Consider the following 24,442-nt stretch of genomic DNA (forward strand, 5'->3'; position numbering starts at 1 on the left):
TGGAGCTATAGGCAGAGACATGGTAGAGACAGTTTCTCCTTTGTTGGTCCTTCTCTGCGCCACCTGGGAGATGAGGATCTCTGAAGAATTCCCTGGTTTCCCCTTGCATTCTTCTTCCATTTCACTGACCTTCCTTGATGCGTACAGTACAAGTGTCATGTCATGCAGTTTCAGCCTTATACGGATTCCAGCCATGGAAGCCCAAATAGGGTTGGGATTTGTGTCCATCTTGGTTTCTGTCCTCAACTCTTGAACTAGAAGGTGAACAATATCCACCACGTGTAGAAAGGGAAGCCCACAAGGGAGTATATCAGAGGCTTCTCAACATCATGCTGCTTTTGCTACTTCTTAACAAGAGTGTGTAATTGAAATTATGGCTCCTGTTATAGGCTAGATTCACTGCTATTTCATATAACTTTTTAGCACCAGGAACTCACAGTAGTGCATTATTGGGGTGAATGTTTATTATGAGATGAGGAATTAAAGTACTGGACTTAAGTATCTAAAGACCTGCATTTATGTCGGTGGCACTTGGCTTGTTCTTCAGTTTTCTCAAGTGTAAACAGAGTTCATATTAATTATGAATTTCTTAACAGCACTACTGTGCATATCAAATGAGGTAGGTTGCACATATCTTAATGAGACCATTGTAAACTTGAACTACCATAGCATATTCTTACTTTATGTTATTTAGACAAAATTCTTTCTTCGTCTTAGAGCACTATCTAAATGTAGAACTTATTTTCATTTAATGCAAAATGCTCATTTTAGTATTGGAGTTTATTGCAGAAAATACTACTGTTTAAGGTTACTGAAATCAACTAAATATTTGTTCTGTTGATGTCTCCATGAATAGCACCTGATCCTTTAATTAATATAAGGAAATCTAATTGTTAAATCCTTAAGATAAATACATTCACAGAGATACCAGTTCATAGTTCTTTATTTTGATATAATTAACCTCTTGTTTTTCTTTTGGTTATTCAAGGTAGGAAGATAATAGAGCACGGTGGCTTGGGTTTGAATACTGTTTGTTTTGGGTTTTTTGGCCTGCTCTGTGGCCTTGCAAATTATATAAATAATCCCCCTAAGCCCTTGTATATAAGCCAGAGAAAATAGTGCATCCCAAGCTCGTTTGAGGATTTTATGACTTGACATATGTAAAGCTTACCACATGTACTGTGCTTGCATGTAGTAGTTGCTTGATAAATGATAGCCATATTATTCTCTGTGTACTTAAGGTATTATCCTAATTGGAACAGTGACCACATCTGGTCTTTCTACTTAGTAGAAACAGGACTAAATCAAATCTTTGACCATATGCTATTTAAAAATGATTTTAGATGTTTAGATATATTGTTGATGAAATGATCTTTTTTTCCTTCCCTGTTTTGTTTTTAAATCATAGGGCCCCTCGATTTAAAAGTTTCCAGCAACAGGACAGTCAGGAGCTTCTGCATTATCTGCTGGATGCAGTGAGGACAGAGGAAACAAAGGTCAGGTTTCGTTAAGTTTATCACATATACTCTTTAAGAAGAGGGTACAAAACTGAAGGAATTAATTTCTACCATCATTTTAATGTAAGTTAATAAGTTATCTGATAAGTTAATCAGTAATTTGATTTTTTTCTACCTATTTATTCCTTTATATATTTTTTGCCTCTTCTTCTAAAAGAATATTTTCTTTTACCCTTTTGCAACCCTATTATCCTTTATTAATACCCTTTGGCTATAAATAAAAAATCAATTCAAGTTAGCTTAAATAAAAGAGAATCTAAGAATCTAGGTGAAGGGAGGTATAGGTGGGGATATAGGGACAGGAGGGTTTTCAGGAACCCAGAGAACATTCTCCTTCTTTCCCTGATTTCTCTGGCTCTGTAGATTTTCTTTATTCATCTCCGCACAGACTGAGTTGTTTCTGTGCTTCTCTCTCTGGATGGTAGTACGTGATCTTCGTATTTTGCGTATGTTGCAGTTCCACATATATTGAAACAACGCTGGCTGTTTGTGAATCCCAATTCTGAATTTGCAAGAGAGAAACTTTGTTACCGCATGTTGGATTAGGATCCGCTCAGGGATCCGTCACTTGTAATAAGGGAAGTGGGGTCCCGCCTCCTGGATTGAGGAATGTTTCTGAGAAGAGAAGGAGTGGCTCAGGGCCTGGATAGATTTCCCAGACAGTGTTCATTGTAATCCTATCCCTTAATCGATTAGGTGGTAGTAGATTTTAAATGGGTGAAATGCATCTTTTTTTGGTGGGGTCCTGCAAATGGGATACAGTTTTTCAGAGACAATGCAAGATATTAAAGATGGCAAGCCCTGTCAATCATAATTGTCGTAATAAGTGAAATCCTGTTTTCCATTCAAGGTAAGTACACTTCTTAATCTATACTAATATGTGGTAAAGTAACCATATGAAAATGAAGTACTCATATGCTTGTGGTAGCTATTACCATGTTACTAGGCAAGGTGGACCTTCCTCTTTTTTTACCTTCTGTTGTAATATTGTAGTATTCTAGCTTTCAGTGAAGAGAGAGTTAGGGTTCTGATATTTTCTTGTAAATTATCTTAAAGAATGAGTTAATCACTCCCTCCTCCTACTAAACAGTGTTTATTACGATCCTGTTCTTAATTGGCTGTTTATTGACTTTCATACTAAATTAGTTGAGTTCAACTTTTGAAGGTGTCACTCCTTTTCAACCATCTCCCTACTTTATATGTGTGTGTGTATACACACATGTATGTATATATGTGTTTTATATATACATTATATTTTTAAGTTTTTATTTTAATTCCAGTGAGTTAACATATACAGTGTTATATGAGTTTCAAGTATACAATATAGTGATTCAACAATTCCATACATCACCTGGTGTTCATCCTTAATCCCCATCACCTCTTTCACCCATCCCCCCACCCAACTCCCCTCTGGTCAGCATCAGTTTGTTCTCTATAGTTAACAGTCTGTTTCTTGCTTTGTCTCTCTCTCTCTCCCCTTCCCCCACTTTGCTCATTTGTTTTGTTTCTTAAATTCACATACAAGTAAAGTCATGGTATTTGTCCTTCTCAGACTGACTTACTTCTCTTGGCATTATACTCTAGTTCCATCCATTGTTGTTGCAAATGGCAAGATTTCATCCTTTTTTGGCAGAATAATATTCTATTATATGTGTAGATATAGATACATATATATCACATCTTCTTTATTCATTCTTCAGTGCGTGGACACTTGGGCTGCTTCTGTAATTTGGCTATTGTAAATGATGCTGCAGTAAACATCGGGATGCATGTATCCCTTTGAATTAGTGTTTTTGTATTTTTTGGGTAAATACCCATTAGTGCCATTGCTTTATCATACGATAGTTCTGCTTTTAACTTTTCGAAGAACCTTCATCTATTTTCTACATTGGCTGCACCAGTTTGCATTTCCAACAGCTCAGGAGAATTCCTTTTTTTCCACATCCTCACCAACGGCTGATGTTTCTTGTGGTTTTTTTTTTTTTTTTTTTTTTTTAGTCATTCTGACAGGTGTGAGAATCTCATTGTAGCTTTGATTTGCATTTCCCTGATGATGAGTGATCATGAGCATCTTTTCATGTGTCTGTTGGCCATGTGTATGTCTTCTTTGGAGAAATGTCTTTGCATGTTTACTGCCCATTTGGTAATTGGATTACTTGTTTTTTAGGCGTTGAGTTGTTATCCGTTCTTTATGTATTTTGGATACTACCCCTTTATTGGATTTGTCACTTGCAAGTATCTTCTTCTATTCCGTATGTTGCCTTTTAGTTTTGTTGATGATTTCCTTAACTGTGCAGATTTTATTCTGATGTAGTCCCAGTAGTTTATTTTTGCATTTGTTTCTCTTGCCTCAGGGGGTCTATTTAGAAAGAAATTGCTACGGCCAGTGTCAGTTGTTACCACCTGTATTCTCTTCTAGGATTTTTATGGGGTTTTTTGTTTTGTTTTGTTTTTATGGTTTTATTTTTTTATGGTTTTATTTTTATGTGTGGTGTAACAAAGTGCTCCAATTTCATTCTTTTGCATGTGGCTGTCCAGTTTTCCCACCACCGTTTGTTGAAGAAAGTCTTTTTCCTATTGGATATTCTTTCCTGCTTTGTCAAAGTTTAATTGACCGTATAATTATGGGTTCATTTCTGGGTTTTCTGTTCTGTTCCACTGATCAATGTGTCTGTATTTGTGCCAGTACCATACTGGTTTGACTCCTGCAGCTTTGTGATATAGTTTGAAGTCCGGAATTGTGATGCCTTCAGCTTTGCTTTTCTTTTTTAAGATTTCTTCGACTGTTCAGGGTCTTTTGTGAGTCCATATAAATTTTAGGATTTTTTGTTCTAGTTCTGTGAAAATGCTATTGATATTTTGATAGGGATTGTTTTAAATGTGTAGATTGCTTTGGGTAGTATAGACATTTTAACAATATTTATTCTTCCAATCCATGTGGATGGAATGTCTTTCCATTTCTTTGTGTCATCTTCAATTTCTTTCATCAATATTTTATAGTTTTCAGAGTACAGGTCTTTTACCTCTTTGGTTAGGTTAATTCCTAGGTATCTTATTTTTGATGCAATTATAAATGGGATTGTTTCTTTTCTTTCTTTTTTTTTTTAAAGATTTTATTTATTTATTCGACAGAGAGAGAGACAGCCAGCGAGAGAGGGAACACAAGCAGGGGGAGTGGGAGAGGAAGAAGCAGGCTCATAGCGGAGGAGCCTGATGTGGGGCTCGATCCCAGATCGCCGGGATCACGCCCTGAGCTGAAGGCAGACGCTTAACCGCTGTGCCACCCAGGCACCCCTCTTTCTTTTTTTTTTTTAAGATTTATTTATTTGAGAGGCTGCGAGGGCATATGAGGTGGGGGAAGGGCAGAGGAAGAGAGTGAGGGAGAGAAGCAGACTCCCTGCTGAGCTGTGAGCCTGACATGGAGCTTAATCCTAGGACCCTGATTTCATTACCTGAGCTGAAATCCAGTTGGTCACTTAAGTGACAGCCACCCAGGCGCCCCAGATTGTTTTCTTTATTTCTCTTTCTGCTGGGTCATTATTGGTGTATAGGAATGCAACAGATTTCTGTATATTGATGTTGTGTCCTGCGACTTGACTGAATTCATTTATCAGTTCTGGCAGTTTTTTGGTGGGGTCTTTCAGATTTTCTATATGTAGTATCATGTCGGCTACAAATAGTGAACATTTGACTTCTTCCTTACCAGTTTGGATGCCTTTTATTTCTTTTTGTTGTCTGATTGCTGTGGCTAGGACTTCCAGTACTATGTTGAATAAAAGTGGTGATGGGGCGCCTGGGTAGCGCGGTCCTTAAGCGTCTGCCTTCGGCTCAGGGCGTGATCCCGGCGTTCTGGGATCGAGTCCCACATCGGGCTCCTCCACTGGGAGCCTGCTTCTTCCTCTCCCACTCCCCTGCTGTGTTCCCTCTCTCGCTGGCTGTCTCTCTGTCACATAAATAAATAAAATCTTAAAAAAAAAAAAAAAAAAAAAGTGGTGAGAGTGGACATCCTTGTCTTGTTCCTGACTTTGGGGAAAAGCTCTGTTTTTCCCCATTAAGGATGATATTAGCTGTGGGTTTTTCATATTATGGCCTTTATTATGTTGAAGTATGTTCCCACTAAATCTACTTTTTTGAGAGTTTTTATCATGAATGGATGTTGTGTTTTGTCAGATGCTTTTTCTGCATCTGTTGAAATGACCATATGGTTCTTATCCTTTGCTTAGTGATGTGATGTCTCATGTTGCTTAATTTGCAAATATTGAACCACCCTTGCAATCCAGGAATAAATCCCATTTAATCACAATGAATTTTTTTTAATGTGTTGTTGATTTGGTTTGCTAGTATTTTGTTGAGGATTTTTGCTTCTATGTTCATCAGAGGTATTGGCCTATAGTTCTCATTTTTTGTGGTGTCTTTATCTGGTTTTGGTATCAGGGTCATGCTGGCCTCGTAGAATGTATTTGGAAATTTTCCTTCCTTTTCTATTTTTTTGGAATTGTTTGGAAAGAATAGATATTAATTCTTCTTTAAATGTTTGGTACAGTTTACCTGGGAAGCCATCTGGTCCTGGACTTTTACTTGTTGGGAATTTTTTGATTACTGATTCAGTTTCTTTGCTGGTTATCTATTCAAATTTTCTATTTCTTCTGTTTCAGTTTTGGTAGTTTATATGTTTCTAGGAATTTATCCATTTTTCTAGGTTGTCCAATTTGTGGCCATATAGTTTTACATACTCTTCTTTTATAATTGTATTTTTGTGGTGTTGGTAATTTCTCCTCTATCATTTGTAATTTTATTTATCTGAGTCCCTTCTCTTTTCTTGATAAGTCTGGCTAGAGGTTTATCAATTTTATTGATTTTTTTTTTTCCCCAGAGAACGAGTTCCTGGTTTCACTGAGCTGTTCTATTGTTTTTTTTTTTTTAGTTTCTATATCATTTATATCTTCTCTAATCTTTATTATTTCTTTCCTTCTGCTGGTTTTAGGTTTTTATTTGTTCTTTTTTCTAGCTCCTTTAGGTGTAAGGTTAGGTTATTTGCGACTTTTTTGGCTTCTTGAGGTAAGCATGTACTGCTGTAAACATCCCTCTTAGAACTGCTTATGCTGTATCCCAAAAGTTTTAGACTGTGGTGATTTTATTTTTATTTGTTTCTATGTACTTTTTAAAATTTCTTTCATTTACTGGTTGGCCCATTCATTGTTTAGTAACATGTTATTTGACCTCCATGTATTTGTGGTCTTTCCAGATTTTTCTTGTGGTTAATTTCTAGTTTCATAGTGTTATGGTCAGAAAAGATGCGTGGTATGACTCTGATCTTCTTGGGTTTGTTGCGACTTGCTTTGTGGCCTAATATATGATCTGTGCTGGAGTGTTCCATGTGCACCTGAAAAGAGTGTATGTTCTGCTGATTTAGGATGGAATGTTCTGCATATGTCTGTTAAGTCCATCTGGTCCAGTGTGTCATTCAAAGCCATTGTTGATTTTTTTGTTTAGATAATGTGGCCATTGATGTAAGTGGGGTGTTAAAGTCCCCTACCATTATTGTATTATTATCGATTAGTTCCTTTATGTTTGTTATGAACTCTTTTATGTATGTGGGGCTTCCATGTGGGTGCATAACCATTTACAATTGTTATATCTTCTTGTTGGATTGTCCCCTTTATGATTATATAGTGTTCTTCTTTGTCTCTTGTATTAGTCTGTTTGAGAGTCTATTTTGTCCAGTATAAGTATTGCTACCCTGGTTTTCTTTTGACATCCATTTGCATGATAAATGTTTCTCTGTCCTTCACCTTCAATCTGAACAGTTTCTTAAATAAGTTATATTACCTAGTCTCTTGGGGATTTGCAGTTATTTTGAATACAATTTGAATGAACTGATAAATTGATAGGATAATACTACATTATGTTTTACCTGTAATCTGTTTTAAATCAATAAGGGGTTTACAATTAAGTTTTGAGGACATTAGCACAATCCTCCTGAGCAAATGTTTGATCATATTTTCTTTGATTTAGAAACTGATAACCACGAATGGGAGATTTAAACTTAAATCCTTCTACCAAATGAATTGTACTTTTTAATTCTATATAGGACTGCTTATTAAAGTGTAGTTTTAATGCTTGATCATCAGTGACCAATATAAATAATATGTTTTTAAGCTTGCTGCTTAAAATTTAACCGTAACTATTTCACTATTTGAAGAGGTATTAAATCTGTTTCAGTAACTTTGGTATATTGACATTCTTGTTGAGGGAGTCGATACAAGGCAGCAAGGTGGGGAGAGATACAAACAGAAACTTGTATCTTAAATAATGATAAATGCATATTGATGTCTCTGAGCCTACAGATGATATAGGAGTTAGTTTAAGAGTCAGAATATCAATTTCTAGAACAATTGTTTTTCTACTATGATTTGTAAGAATGTTTTTACTACATGGTCATGAATCATTGTAAATGGAATTAAAAATTACCTCTCTACATTGTTTTTTTTTCTGTTGATATTAAAATAAAGCTATAAAACCCATTCCTGTCATTTTTTCACCTATTTGACTTCTCTTACTTGATCGCATTCTTTGTTACAGTTGAATTATTGCTTTGTCATTATGGTGCATTAGGATTTGCAGTATCTTAAGAGCTCAGTACAGTGGGAAACATGGCTATTTGAAAGCTCTTACCTTCCTCTGTTTGAGGGTTTTAGATGGTGTGGCAGAATTAAAATGTCAGGGCTGTGGATTTATTCAGTCTCGTAAGCAAGGACAGTCGTGCAGTCAGTTACAGTGAGTCCCCAAGCAGGAGCTGCATTGTCTGGCCTGGGAACGCCACAGCTGGTAATCGTGCTGTTGCTGTAGTTTGTCACTGCCATGTGTGTTTTGATTGAAGAAAGGCTACAGCGTTATGTCTGCCACCAGAATCTTGTAGTAATGATTAAAAACTACTGACCTCCTTTCATAATGTTTCATTAAACGCTTTGTCTTACGAGTATAAAGTTGAGGGCTATACCATGCTCTTGCCAAATAGAGTGCTAAAGGGATTATTTGTGCAAAAATTGTAAATTTTTCGTGGACAAAATAAAATCAAATTTGCTGTAAGAACTTCTTTAATAGGCAGTCTTTTCAACTTACAACTATGTGCTTCTTCACTCTTTTTCTTTTAATTTGAGCTATCACCAATTAACGATACTATATTTTTATTTCCAAAGGTATATCACTGATACATTATTGGTTAGGATTATTTTAAAGGCAGACTGACTCAGCTAACTTTTAAACCATGAGTGTTATGCATTCTTATATTTGAAAGAAGTTTATGGTGGAGATTTGAAATAGTTGAACTTTGACACTGCTAATTGATTAATGTGCTGCAGTTGTTAGCAGCTCCCTGGCCAAAGTGTGTGTGTGTGTGTGTGTGTGTGTGTGTGTGTGTGTCTTTTTTTTTTTAAACTTAAATGGTTCAAAGAATGACTCGCAACAACCAGAGGTTGTAGATGGGCCTAAACTCACTTATTTTATTCAACTTGATGAATTACCTGTTAGTTAACTCCTTTAACAGTTTAGAGAATATAAATTTGTGGCTAAGATACAATAAAAAAGCAAATATCTAATAGTTTAAAAGTTAAGAATTTAAACAACTCCATTGTTTTTATTCTTTTTTAAGAGTTTGACATTATAGCTTACCTTTCAGAAAATGGCAAAGGCTCATTAAATCATATTGAAAGTCATGTTTGAGTTAGTAAAATATTCAAATTGTGAAATAAACTTATAAACTTATAATTTGGGTTAGAGTTCTTTATCTTTACTAGCTGGAGAGGCTTTTTACAGTTATACTAAATATTTCCAGGTGAATGTGGTATTTATTGGAATCTTTATTTAAGTCTGTTCTGCATGGAATTCATACCATTCTAAACTTATTTTTGTTCAATAAATTCTTTTTTGAAGGTATAAAAGTCAACTATACCTCAGATAATATCTGAATTATATCAGTTTTCAAATTTATTGCATCTGAATTGGAGATTATTTCAATATTTAATAGCTTTTGGGATACATTTTATGATTTTGGCTTTCACATATATTTCAAGATAGTATGACATGGCATGGATTGCTGTATGTTTACTTTTATACCTTTCTTTGTATATATTTAAGTTTTTGAATCTTGCATCAACTTTCAAAATATACTTGAAGAGAATAGTGAGCAGTTCTAGGAAATATAATGTGCTGATCGTAGGCCAGTTAATAAATGAAACTTAGTTTCACAATTATTGGGGGAAGGTATTAAAAACTTACCATGAAATGTATCTTAACATACAGAAGGATGTATACAGATACATACATAGTTTAAAGCATAATATAAAGTCATTTACCACTAGAAACCTTCTTTACCACACACCCAGAGCTTAAAAAAATAAAATGTTTTTAATGCCATAGAAGCCACATGTTCTTTCTTTTGAAACATGTCTTCCTCATCAGAGGAAACAATTTTTCTTTTACAGTAATCATTTTCATTGTCATATAGTTTTGAGAGCTACCTATGTATGCTTAAACAATGGATTGTTTACTTTTGCATAACTGGTTAGCAAGCACAAACCTATTGCCATTATTAGATGAGGGCTCCCCAAAGAAGAGGGATTGAGAGAATCTCTGGAACATAGTCTGGCTTTGGTGTCCCAGAATTTCTAAGAGTTCTTTCTGGGGAAGTCAGTGGGCAAGATCATGAATGTGTTCTGAGCCATGCTTGTCAAAGTCAAAGCAACTGACAGAGTTGTAGGAGAGACCAGATGCTAGCTCTCTGGTCCGAAAAGATTAAAGACTGCTCTGTATTCTCGGTTTCTGAGTTCGTCATGACCCACTTCTTTGCTCTCAGGAATAGAGCAGAACACCTTTGGGTTAGGTAATGTGTACCCTCCACTGATGCACAGCAGAGCACGGGGAGGAGAGTGACATTAGCAGCTCATTCCCGGATTTAAAGCAGGGTGCAGTAGCAGAGGGGATCTTGGTGTAGACAGTGTGTCTGTCTCCCGGTTTCATTGCTTCAGTTTGCGTTGGTTGCCTCCCACATTTGATATACAAGTGTTGTTCTGGAATTCCCTCTAACTGTGCTCCTGCGAATTCTCTTGTCTCTCTTATGCGTTGGCCCTGCTGTTGTCTGTAAACTATGTTGTCTTTTTTGTTTATGCTCTCATTTGGTGGTAGTGGTAGTGGGTGTGTGTGTGTGTGTGTGTGTGTGTGTGTGTGTGTGTGTATTTTTCTCCTTTTTTTATTCAAAAGGTGGCATATACTGTATGAACACTTTCTGCAATTTTGCAGTTTTGTCTTTTTTCACTTAGTGAAGTGTAGCAGTCTTTCCATATCAGAAGATAGGAAGCTTCTCTCTCTCTCTCTCTCTTTTTTAGCCGAACATATCAAACCAGTGTCTTATTGATTCTCCCTTATATGTATGTTTCCAGTGTTTTTGCTTTTATGAGTAATGCTGTGATGAATAAGGTATCTGTGTTATTTTGCATGTATGTAAGTATATCTATAGATATATACTTTCTATACATATAGAAATGAGATTGTTGGATCAAATGACATATACATTTGTAATTTGGATATCCTCCACAGGCATACAATTTTCACTTCTGTTAGCTACATGCCATGTAAGGGAGTCTCTTTCCCCACAGCCTCACCAAAAGACTGTTTCGTCAAACTTTCTAATTTTTACCAATCTGCTAGGTTGAAAAATGCATCTCAGGGCAGTTTTAGTATACATTTCTCTCTTCTTCAGTGAAGCTGAATATCTTTTCCTCTGTTCTTATTTTTGCCCCTTGTTCTGCTGAGTTGTGTTTCTTTGCTGATTTCTAAAAGCTTTTTGTGTGCTAGGGAGAGAATGTGCCTCCAAGTTTGTCATTTGTGTTTTGATTTTGCCTATAATTTGGCTATATATATATATATATACACACATATATATATACATATATATATATATGTGTGTATATATATATATTTTTTTTTTGGTAAAAAAGTTAAGAAATTTTTTGGTTTTGAATTTAACAGTCTTTTTCATTTTAAAAGGCTTCTGGATATTGAATCATGGTTAAAAAAGGCGTTCCTACTCTAGGGTTATAAAAGAATTTCCCCATGTTTTCTCCTAGTACTTTATAATTCATTTTTAGATTTAAATCTTGATCTGTTGAGGTTTATCCTGTTCCCAGAATATTTTCTTTTTTCCCATTTGACTGTCCTACAGTTATCCACACTGTATAGTATGCTTTTCCCACTAAATTGGTAACACCCTAATTACACTAATTTTTCATATGTATTTGGGTTTATTTCTCAACTTCCCCTTGATTCTGTTTGCTTATCTGTTTGAGTAGTAGGATCATACTTTAAATTATGAAGGTTTTAATGCATTTTTTCTTTATATAATCAACCGCATTTTATTAATTTCAAAATGAAAGTCTAGATCTCCATATTACCTATTTTGCCTTAAGCTCTGTTCTGTCCAGAGTCATGTACTTGATGGGATGAGGATCTTTTGGAATAGTAACTTGCAAAGGAAACTGGCAGATTTTTCTCTCCTTATATACATCATTCACAGACTTTCTCTACATCTGAAATCTCCTCATTAATGGCTGGTGGGACCTGCTTCTTGATACGCTTTCTTCCCTTTGAAAAGGACTAAACAAATCTAAAATCATTGTCGTTATCTTACTCCACTCTATTCTTTCCAAGGGCAAAGAGTCTGTAGAGAGCCCTCTAGAATTGCATCTCTCTTTCCCTCTCTCTTTTTTTATGCTGCAGTCTGTTTATTCATTTTATTGTTTTTTTCCTCAATTTGTAACATTTTGAAGTATAATTGACATATTAGTTTCAGGTGTTCAACATTGATTTGGCTTTTGTATGCATTACTCAGTGCTCACCATAATAAGTGTAGTCACCATCTGTCACCACACAACATTATTACAATATTGTTGACTATATTCCCTACGTTGTACTTCTTATTTCCATGACTTATTTATTTTATAACTGGAAGTTTGTACCTCTTAATCCTCTTTATTTTGTCCATCCTCTTCCTCCCTCCCTTCTGGTAACCACCAGTTTGTTCTCTGTATTTAAGAGTCTGTTGTTTATTTTGTTTTTTTAGATTCCACATATAAGTGAAATTAAAAAAAAAAGAAATATGAAGACACTGAATAATTTTTTTTATTTAAATTCAATTAGCCAACATATAGTACATCATTAGTTTTTGATGTAGTGTTCAATGATTCACCAGATGTGTATGACACTGGTGCTGATCACATCACATGCCCTCCTTAATGCCCGTCTCCCAGTTACCCTATCCCCCCACCTATCTCCCTTATTGCAACCCTCAGTTTGTTTCCTGGGGTCAGGAGACTCTCATGGTTTGTCTGCCTCTCTGATTTCTTCCCATTCAATTTTCCCTCCCTTCCCCTGTGATCCTCTGTGCTATTCCTTATGTTCCACATATGAGTGAAACCATATGATAATTGTCTTTCTCTGATTGACTTATTTCACTTAGCACAATACCCTCCAGTTCCATCCATGTTGATGTAAATGGTAGGTATTCATCCTTTCTGATGGCTGAGTAATATTCCATTGTATATATGAACTACATCTTCTTTATCCATTCTTCTGTTGAAGGACATCTCAGCTCCTTCCAGAGTTTGGCTATTGTGGACATGACTGCTATGAACATTGGGGTGCACGTGTCCCTTCTTTTCACTACATCTGTATCTTTGGGGTAAATACCCAGTAGTGCAATCACCGGGTCATAGGGTAGCCCTATTTTTAACTTCTTGAGGAACTTCCATACTGTTTTCCAGAGTGGCTGTACCAGATTCCCCATATAAGTGAAATCCTATGGTATTTGTTTTTCTCTGTCTGCCTTATTTCACTTAGCATAATACCCTTTAGGTCCCTTCATGTTTTTGCAAAAGATCTCATTCTTTTTTATGGCCAAATAATTATTGCATTGTGTGTGTGTTCCACTAGAACATTTTCCTCATTCATTTATCTATTGATGGACATGTGGTTGCTTCCATATCTTGTCTATTGTAAATAACACTAAAATAAACATAGGGGTGCATATATCTTTTCAAATTAGTGTTTTTGTTTTCTTTGGGTAAATACACTCTAGTGAGGAGCACCTGGGTGGCTCAGTCAATTAAGTGTCTGCCTTCAGCTCTGGTCATGATCCCAGGGTCCTGGGATTGAGCCCCATATTGGGCTCCCTACTTGTGGGGAGCCTGCTTCTCTCTCTTCTCCCCGCTGGTGTTCTCTCTTGCTACCTCTCTCTCTCTCTCTCTCAAATAAGTCAGTCAGTAAATAAATAGGTCTTAAAAAAAAAAAGAAAAAAACCCACTAGTGGAACTACTGGATCATATGGTAGGTCTATGTTTAATTTTTTAAGGAATCTCCATACTGTTTTCTACAGTGGCCGCACCAAACTTACATTTCCACCAACAGTGCACAAGGGTTCCTTTTTCTCCACATCCTCACCAGCACTTGTTATTTCTTGTCTTTTTGATACTAGCCATTCTGACTGGTGTGAGGTGATATTTCATGGCAGGTTTGATTTGTATTTCCCTGATGACTAGTGATGTTGAACATCTTTTTATGTGTCTATCTACCAACTGTATGTCTTCTTTGGAAAAATGTCTGTTCAGGTCCTCTGCCCATTTTTTAATGAATTTTAATAAATCTGGTGGGACTAGTCACCTGTCACTATACTTCCTCCTCTCCCCCCCAATTTTTCATTGCTATTCTTATTTCTTCTTATCTAGTTTAGAAGTAATCTCTCCCTTAAATCTCTCACATTAAAAAAAAAACTTGCTATTTTTACTAGAATTATGTTAAATGCATAAATTTAGTGGGCGAGATTGAAATGTTTATTTAGGACTTGTCAAAGAACATGGTGTGTCTTTCCATTTGATCAGGTTTTCTTTTGTGTATTTCAGTAGCGTTTTAAAGTTTTCCTCATTTAGATCTTACACATTCCTTAAGTTTAATGTTATTTTATCTTTTTAGTTGTTATTCTAAATGGGGCATTTTCTTCCATTGCATCTAACTGGTTTTTGTTTGCGTGTGTGTGAAGGCTATTGACTTCATTATATTTACATACCCCCATATTAAATTCTTTTATTATTTATAGTAGTATTTCATTTCAGTTTGTTTTTTTGGCTTTTCCAAGTAAAAAGTCATATAATCTGCAAATAATTTTATCTCCTTTATAATTTTTATACCTCAGATTTATTGTTCTATCAAATCCATTGACTAGAACATTAATTCAGTGCTAAATAATATTAATAAATCAAGGGATTTAATCTTATAATGTTTTTCTTCTTATATCTGTTAATATGATGGCTTGTATGAATAGATTTCCTAATATCTCTGCATTATTAGAACAAAAGTCTTAATCATACTGTATTCTTTAATGTGCTTCTGAATTTTATTTAGAGTTTTTTTCATACATGATGTTGGTATGTGTTGTATATATTCTCCCTCAGCTTTGGTACCAATATTATGCTTCATGAAAATAATTTGGAGGTTTCACTTTTTTATGCTCTGGAATATATGCTTAGTGGCATTCCTCTGTGAAATTGTTAGGGCTTGGAGCTTTTTGTAAGGAGCACTGTGTAACACCATTCTTCTCTCTCTGTCCATTCACCTACCCCCACAGAAGCTGGAAGGTACTCTGTCTCTTCTAGGACTCATTTCCTGGAAAACTATCCAATTTTTTTTCTGAATTTTCAAATGTAATTACATGAAAGTGGAGCAAAGTAGTGTCTCACGATTACTTAAAATATCTTTAATTTTGTTGGTGGTTTCCTTTTTCTTAGGTGTGATGTTAACGCTTTTCATCCTTACTTTGATTAAGATTGGTTAGTAGGTTTATTTATCCCCCACCCAAAGAATCGGCTTTTGATTCATTTATTAAACTCTTCCATCTGTGTACTTTTTTCTTCATTAACTCTTCTGTTGAGTTTTGTTGCTTACTTTCATTCAGCTTTGGTATCCTTTTTCTAAATTTATGGGTTGGCTGCTTAATTCATTTGTTTTTCTTCTTTTCAATTGATTTAAATATTTAAGGCTGTGAATATTTTTCTAAACAGTGGAAAGTATCTGGAGTCTGATATGTAGTCCTTTTATTATTCTCTGGCAATCTGCAGTTTGAGTTTCATTTTTCTTTGATATAATATTTTTTTAATAACAGTATTAGGTATCATCTTCAGGAAGTCCAGGTCAAACAGTGGTCTCACGTATGAAAACCTGTGATTTAGACTTTACTTTAAAAAAAAAAAAAAACCTTCTGGAGGATAATTAACAAGCATTCCTCTTAGTGCACTGTTAAAATGTGAATTAGAGAAGATTAAATTCATCCACGAAGTAGGGACATAATTAGTATAAAAGATGATAATTTATTAGCTCAAATGTCTTTATTCTTGGAATCTGGTTTTATTTCATTCTGAAAGGTTTCTGTGATATGGGATCTTTCCTGAAACATACAAAGAGCTATGGAAATATAAATCTTGTCACATCCTAAGAGCTGCTCAAGATTTTAATACTGATCATTATTGACAACCGAATTCAAATAAAATGATAATTAATCAAGATTTGGGGTCTTCTTGCTGTGGAAATTATTTGATGTTCTGGACTTTACTCGTATTTGTCTGTAAATAATCTACATGAAGATCGTAGTGACCAGTTTAATAGCTTCTTATAGAGTAGAGTTTCTTCAGTAGATAAGAAATTCCACATGGTCTCTGTGTTACTTTCTGTCCTGAATAAAATGATACATCATTTTATGGACAGAGTGGTGGTGTGGGGGAGAGGAAGGAAAAGAGGGAGAAGTTACTCTAAACCTATAAGAATACATTCAACTATGGGTTCTTACTAATCCTTATTTGTTTTATAGAGAATACAAGCTAGCATTCTAAAAGCATTTAACAACCCAACTACTAAAACTGCTGATGATGATACTAGAAAAAAAGTCAAAGGTATGTCGATTCTTTTCACTGTTAAAACTTTCGCCCAGAAGAAAATTGTAAGTTTCTTTTCAGGGGACAAAGAACCAAGCATTATGTGAACTAATTCTGTAAAGTAGTGGCCTTAAAAGGAGAGAGTGCTTACTCCAGTGGCTGCCAAGATTGTCTAGTGGGCCATAGAAAGAAAACGTTAGAATGTATCCATGTGAACTTTAAAAACTAAAACTAGTATCAAATATACAGACTGATACTGATACCCTAGTGTAAGGTATCCTAAGGGAGACTCGGAAGGTTGTGTAAAGCAGCAGCCTCACTTGGAAGTTCCGTTTCATCATATTGTATCATTTTGCAGTTGGTTCTATGCTTGGATAAGTGGGCTTATGGATATTATACAGTCTTAAGTAGTCAAAATGGTTAAGTGTTTCCAAGATTCCTGCAAGGAAACCAGTTATTGGAGAGAGTACTAAATGAAGCATACCTCGTGTCGACTCTTCATCAGCCAAAGTATGAGGCAAAACCAGTGATTATCTAATCAAAGCTGATTATAATGATCAGTATTTAAGTATGGGCTTATATCTCGTGATAGGAGTGATTTACCCTGTCCTAACTGTATATTCTGTCTTCAGATATTAACTAATGGTAGTACGAAGTCATCATTTTTAGAAGATGTTTAAAAATATTATTTGCATTTTCTTTTCTTTTCTTAATTCTTTTTTTTTGTGGTATTATACATACATATTGTATGTTTATAATTCATAAACAAATCACATTGTGATTGTACATGCCCAAAGTATATGCAGTTAAGGGTTCAGTATTTTTTTTTAAATTAAAGTATAGTTGACACACAGTGTTACATTAGTTTCATGTGAAGGGTTCAAGATTTTTAAAAATGTGGATTCTCAAGTATGCTTTGGGTGTTTTTGTTTGTTTTGAGATAGTGCCATCTAGTGTATGTTCAGAATAACTGCCCAGTTTTTCTTTCCTTCCAGTTTTGCGTAATCTTTTCTATTTTCAATCCCTTCTACAATTTTTAAAAAAGATTTTACTTATTCACTTGAGACAGAAAGGTACAGAGAGAGAGCATGAGCAGGGGGAGTGGCAGAGGCAGAGGAAGAGGGAGAAGCAGACTCCCTGCTGAGCCAGGAGCCCGATGAGGGACTCGATCTTAAGAGGTGGAGATCATGACATGAGCCGAAGGCAGGCGCTTAACCATCTGAGCCATCCAGGCACCCCCCCATGTACAATTTTCTTAATGAAACATCTTAGTTTACCATAACTTCTAAATAGTTATCATTATATTAAAAGGTGTTTATTGATATATCTAGCTATAAATCGGCTGTGACATTCAATGCTTCAAATAATGTTTTAAAATGATTTTAAATGTTGTTTGTATGAAATTCGAAGTTAGAGATCCAAAAAGGATAGGAGTTTGAATGAGGAGTGAGATTTGTTCATATGTATTTGTTGTCATAATTTACTGTGGAAAGTCTTAAACGTCCATTAAAGTAGATAGAATAGTATGATGGAGCCTCATGTACTCCTCACCCCTCTTAAACTACATTGAATTCATGGTGTATTGTGATTTATCTATGTTTTCCTAACCCCTGATTATTTTGAAGCAATTCACAAGCATAATTTTCTTTGATTTATAAATATTTCCCAAACAGAATAATTTTATCATTTTTATACTGAACACACACACACACACACACATACATGTAATATATATATATGTGTGTGTGTGTGTTAATATATAAATGTGTTACTAATTGCCCAAATTAATTCTTTACACTATGCTATGTTTACCTGTCTTTTACTGCTCTGTTGTTTCCATAGTTATGGTCCAGGCATCTGTAGCCCTAAAAGCATCATCTTCTTTGTCATCCCTCTCGCTACCTCTACGTTAGGCACAGAGGCTTGAAAGGGTTTAATGGGAGCAGTTGAGGTATGGTATGAACAGTGGTTATTGGTCTACTTATTTTGCCTCAAGTTCAAGAACAGTTCATTATTTCTTGAAGACTGCTGTAGTTGATAATCAGATTTTCTCTACAGAATTGTAAAGGAGAAAGACATTATAACATACAATAAAATGTCTTATTAAATGTACTGAACATCTGTCTTATCAGATTTATTTTGAATCAACAGAAAAATCACGTTACGTTGTTAGGTTGGTGGCTGACATATTTTTTGCATTAAAAAGTATTATTTTTACAGCGTATGGAAGAGAAGGTGTGAAAATGAACTTCATAGATCGGATCTTTATTGGTGAATTAACTAGCACAGTCATGTGTGAAGAATGTGCAAATGTAGGTGCTTTGGAATTCACTTCAACATGGAATAGATACCAATCATATCATTTTTATTGATTTCTTTCGCATATAATCATCAGCATTTATTTTTATTTGTGACAGATGACTACATAATAGTTTTTGAAAGTAGTTAGAATATATCCTTCACTCCCAGAGGAGAAACATAATTTATAATTTTTTAAAGTGTTACTTTTCCTCTCAACAAACCTGTGGAGTACTTTTAGCTTATTCTAATATGCTGGAATGTGTTAGCTACTTGTTTGGATTGAAATGAAAGAGAAACTTCTGGGAAGGGAGTAACTATGTTACGTAACTATGTGTTGCCCTAAAATGTGATTCTAATATGTAGTAACATAACTTAGGGTGATCTGCCACATTTTATTTAAAGTTTACATTTATATAACTTGTTGCAGTTTTGTTTAAAGTAGACTCATCTTTGAATTTAATGATAATTTTTATTTTGAATGCCATCTATACTTTAACAACAGCTTAAAACACATGAACCTTTTTATAGGATTTCAATTACTTGGTAAAGAATATCTCTGAAAGCATATGGCTTAGAGTATGATAGGTGTAAACTTCTGTTAGATTTTAATCATAAAATGGAGAGTCTTTATGTCCATTTTCCTGTCCCAGATTATGGAGTACCTCTCTTTTCTCTCTAGTCTTATAAACTCAGGATTATATGTTACGTTTCCTTCTGGCCCATCATGTTGAAGCACAGCATTTGTCAACATGATATTACTTAAATTTCTAGTATTTTCAACACAAGTTGATTTCTCTCTCACAAGTTGGAGAGAATCCTTTTAAACAGAGTTCACCTAAAGAATCTACAAAACACAGTCAAGCGCTCTGGCTTTTTCTTTTTCTTTCTTTCTTTTTTTTTTTTTTTTTGATATTTCTATTTGATTTATGTTGTAGCACAGTTTCACCAAAAATATGTTTATATCCTTAGTTAATCAGTTTTATTAAACATAGTTTATTTTGAAGTTACTTGAAATATTACAAGTTAGTCGTATTGGCAATATTATAAAATTCAACCGGGTTGTATTTATTGAGGTTTTGGGATATCTTGTTTTGATTAACAACGTGTACTTCTGTACCCAATTAAAATCACTATTTGTTCCGGGGACGTTTTTTAACTTGAAATTCTAAGTTGCCTGGGAAGTTTGATTTTCTTTAAGACTTTACAAAACTACGTTGTCTATATTAGAATTCTAACTGAATTTCTCAATATGTTTTCTTTTTAAGATCTCCTCAGTGAACGATCCTTTTATCGATATATCACTTCCTATAATAGAAGAAAGGGTAAGGAGAAAAAACTTAATGAGTCCTTTGTGAATAGCATTTATTCATTCATATATTTAGGCCTTTGTTGAGCATATTATCACAATATCTGAGAGTCACTTTTTATGTACGATAATGGAGTTTATATAGTGTATTTGATACTGGGGTTTGAGTATGTATGCATAAATTCTGTAGTTCTTACTCTCAGGGATCTCAGACCACTATGTTTTATAGTTTGAGAATTAATGTTAAGGAAATTATCTAATTTCAAATGAGTTAGAATTTTTAAAAAGTAGATGATATCCAGAATTTATTTCCTAAAGAAGTTTTGTGTTATGTACATGGCATCTCTATAGGTTTCAAAACCTGTACTTTTGGGAAGAATGAGTAAATGTAGAAGTTTGCAAGTGACAGGTAATGGTCAGTACAGTGACACGGTTACTATAGAAAATACTCCTCCACCTGGAGCCACCAAGAACCAGTCTTCGTCTAAAGATAAGGTAAGATTATATGCATTTGTGAGACATCTGTTTCTTAAAACTTTTTAATAAGAAACGTTTCAAAAACATACAAAAGTAGAGAAGGTAGTATAATAAACTCCCATGTACCTATTTCTCAGATTCACAGTTATGGGATCATGGCTAATCATATTTAATCTGTAGCTATCCCACATTCTCCCCCACCCCATCTCAGATTATTTTGAAATAATTCTGATATAAAAGATGAATACTATTTTTAAAGACATAACCACAGTACATTATCATACCTAGAAATATTAATAACTTCTGAATACTGCCAACATCCAGTGATTATTTAAATTTCTGTAGTTGTCTCATAAATACCATTTTTGTTTTTGCTTTTTAAGGTATGCTTGAATTTAAGACCTAAAAAAGATTGCAGTTGATGGCCATCTCTTAATTGCATGTCTCTTAGATCTCTTTTAATCTACAGATTTCCCCCTCCCTTTTCCCCCTGCTTTGCAATGTATTTGTTAAAGAAATCGAGTCCTTTTTTTCCCAGTGATTTCTCACATTCCCACATTCAATAGTAATTTATTTTGCTATTGCATTTCCGTGGTGTTAACAGCTTTCTTCCCTTTATTTCCTCTCTAAGGCAGTTCAATCTAAAGGCCTAATTAGGCTCAAGTTTTATTATCTACTTGACTTTTGGCAAGAAAACATTTATTTAAAATTTTATTTTTTTGAGGAGGGGAGGGACAGAGGGAAAGAGAGGGAGAGAGAAAGAGAATCTTAATGCTTAAGACTCTTAAGTGACGTGGGGCTCCATCTCCCGACCCTGAGATCATGACCTGAGCCGAAATCAAGAGTCAGATGCTCAATCGACTGAGACACCGAGGCGCCCCTTGGCAAGAAAACTTTTAACTGGTGGTGTATACTTCCACCAGGGAGATGCACATAATGTTTGATGTCTAATCTTTGATGTCACCAGTCACTCATGACCATTGGCTAGACCCATTATGTCACTAGGGACATAGCTAGTCGAATTACCCATAAAAATTTAAAGAAGTCAATCAAAATTTGCACTTCATTTTTTAAAAACACTTTTTTTTATGTGATATGATCTGTACTAACTTGGCAAATTGATATATCATCAGATTTAGCTTTTTCTGTTAGAATGCTCTTGAAGTGGCAGGACTACAGAGAGTATGTACAAAGGTGTATAATTAGAAAGGCTCCCTCCCAGCTCTGTTCTACAAAGACCTGCTTCTTTCTCCACAGATAAATAACTGCTATTGTGGGTTTCTTGTATAAAGATTGATTTTAAATTAGAACTATTTGTGATTATATCTTCTGTTGATTGCAGTTTAGGTAGATTTAGGAAATGGATTTCAGAGGGTCTAGGAAAAGTATTTAATAATGGTGGATCGTGTAAATAAGACTTGCATTTATTTTCAGTAAGGTCACAAGATTCTTTTCTCTGAAAACACTGTCAACTTACAGAATCAACTAGTTCATGGCAGAAAATGTGTAAGAAAATTGTCACCTGGAGAAGATAGGGCAGTCGTCATACCCCGGAAACATGAGAACCTTGACATGAACGGGGATTCCTCAGCGTTGGCGAGCATCGTGAATACCGAGTCGGCTCTGACCGAAAGCCCCACCGACGGCAGTGAGAGGGAAGCCGGCCGTTCTGAAAGCAGTGCCGATGCGGACAGCGAGGCGTCAGAATCTGAAAGTGCTTCTGAGCAGGCTGTGCTGTTGCGGTCTAGCAGGGGGTGCTCGGTGCACCTGCTCGCCCCCTCTCCCCAGCCGCCGGTGGCTGGACCACCCACCAGGGAGACTGGCCGTGGTGATGAGGGAGTGGCTGAAGCTCTTTCGGTACTTCATTTGAGCAGCCCTGTACCTGGAGACAGAGATTTTGATAGAGGAAAGAAGCCACTAAATGTTCCAAATCGTTCATGTTCTTCAGAGGAGAAGCATAGGTTGTCTCCTCGCCCCCAAAATGCTTTTCAGACCCTTTCTCAGAGCTACATAACCACTTCTAAAGAATGCTCACTTCAGTCCTGTCTCTACCAGTTTACATCTATGGAATTACTAATGGGGAATAATAAGCTTCTTTGTGAGAATTGTACTGAAAAGAAACAGAGGTCCCAAAAGGAAACTGGTTCTGCAGGTAAATATTTCACTTTTTGTTTTTCTTAGTATTCATGGGGTATTTGATAGTCAATCACTAGTGGGTTATCGATCCCAAATAGAGCAACCTGAGAACATTGTTGCCACATTTAAGATGCTTGGAAGCAGAATTACCTTTTTCATGGTTGTACCTCAGCACTGAAGATAGTAACTGGACTTCTAAATAGATTTTGATGAAGTAAATTGAACAGGAAGTACCCATCTCGGCCTTGAAAAATGAAATCCACAGTCTTAATTCAGGAGACTCGCTATCTGAAATCTTTCCAGAAGAGATTTCCCTAGTGCATCTCTAGCCTTGATATGGAGAGAATACTCTGATTCTTAGCGACTAGTTATTTCAAAATGCAGGCTTTATAATTATTCAGTTATGGTGAGGTGGCCAGGTCAGGAGACAGTTGCAGCTGAAAAGATAGTTTGTTACATACAGTTCTGAAGAGGAGCCATGCAGGGCCACATGGGGAAGCACCAGGGTTGGTCAGGAGGCAGAAGGAGTGAGGAGAAGAGCCCAATAAAGGAGGTGATTGGGTATGGGCTTTGGATTGGTTGGTTTGGATATGAGAGGCATACTTACGTTGTTTATTATATCTAGGAATTTGCTAGTTCTGGCTGAAGCCTTCTCTATAATGTCAGCAAGGCCCTGGGTGTCAAAGTATCAGAATACAGACATGCTTAATACACTAGTAATTAAAGAAATGTCAGTATGGGAGAAGGAAGAAATACCACCTTACCTTAATCCAAGTTAAATATGCTGTTGGCCATATTCAAATCTTATCCCAAATACTTTCTAACACCCTCTTACTGAAATGCCCAGTGGTTCCGACGATACGTGATCTCCTTTCACTACAATGAGTAATGACCCATTTGTTTCAACTACAGGTGTGTTTCTGGTGTTCTTTGGCTCTAGGGCATTGACATAAGTCGCTATAGTCCGTCTCCTTCCCAGCTCCCAAAATTTTGTTGCAAGTGTCACCTCCCCTATTCTTTGTCCTTGTAAGTGTGTGCTTTTTTAAAAAATCCCTTTCATTTCAGTGAAGTTTTGGAAAGGAGTATAGAGGCACCCTTGTCACCAGAGTTTAATTTCTTTTTTATCATTTTTCGAAAATTCAAAAATCTTTATAAATGTTAACTCTGTTATGTGGTATATAATGTATAAAATGGAATTTTACAAATGAATTATTATATTTTATACAGAAAAGAAAGCAGAAGGGGTTTACACTAATGCCAGGAAGCAATTGCTCATTTCTGCTGTTCCAGCTATCCTAATTCTCCATCTTAAAAGATTCCATCAGGTAAAAGTCCCTTTAGTAGCACTGTAGTAATTTTGCCATGTGTTGTGCAGAGCCCTACGTCTTGTAAAATTGTGTCAAGGATTAGACAGTGACTTGTTTAATTAAAAAATTCGTCATAAGGGGTTTACTGCTTTTTTATCCATAATAGTTTACAAGACTTTTCTAATTAAAATGGTTTAATTCATAATACTGTATTCGATGATTTAGGTGGTAGGAACCTAAGTGTGTGTGTGTGTGTGTGTGTTCGTGTGTGTGTTCACGCACATGTGCATGGGAAAGAGAGAGAATGAAAAATAAAGTTTATTTAGAATCCTTAGAAGCAGGGAAATAGCAAAGTGCACATAGCTTTCGGAGCTGTCATGATCCCAGTGGGGTAAGTGGGCTGGGCATGGTTGGCTTGGACTAAAA

The 24,442-nt window shown here is 35.5% G+C and overlaps 1 protein-coding gene across 7 annotated transcripts in view; it reads left to right on the forward strand.

Moving 5' to 3' along the window:
• The window catches only part of USP45 (ubiquitin specific peptidase 45), a 71,727-nt gene that overhangs the window by 36,945 nt on the left and 10,340 nt on the right, over positions 1–24,442 (forward strand). For 3 of the 7 annotated variants that reach the window (XM_026511749.4, XM_044388856.3, XM_057311169.1), the window contains exons 9-15: positions 1,409–1,496; positions 16,426–16,507; positions 18,710–18,801; positions 20,056–20,112; positions 20,448–20,591; positions 22,053–22,725; positions 23,937–24,034. In XM_026511749.4, the coding sequence (XP_026367534.2) occupies positions 1,409–1,496; positions 16,426–16,507; positions 18,710–18,801; positions 20,056–20,112; positions 20,448–20,591; positions 22,053–22,725; positions 23,937–24,034 (1,234 nt within the window). Of the gene's footprint in view, positions 1–1,408; positions 1,497–16,425; positions 16,508–18,709; positions 18,802–20,055; positions 20,113–20,447; positions 20,592–22,052; positions 22,726–23,936; positions 24,035–24,442 lie in introns of those variants that run through there. The other 4 variants (XM_048226151.2, XM_057311168.1, XM_044388857.3 and 1 more) reach the window with 3 other exon arrangements.

Source organism: Ursus arctos, unplaced genomic scaffold (genome assembly GCF_023065955.2).
Source record: "Ursus arctos isolate Adak ecotype North America unplaced genomic scaffold, UrsArc2.0 scaffold_13, whole genome shotgun sequence".
Classification (NCBI taxonomy): domain Eukaryota; kingdom Metazoa; phylum Chordata; class Mammalia; order Carnivora; family Ursidae; genus Ursus; species Ursus arctos.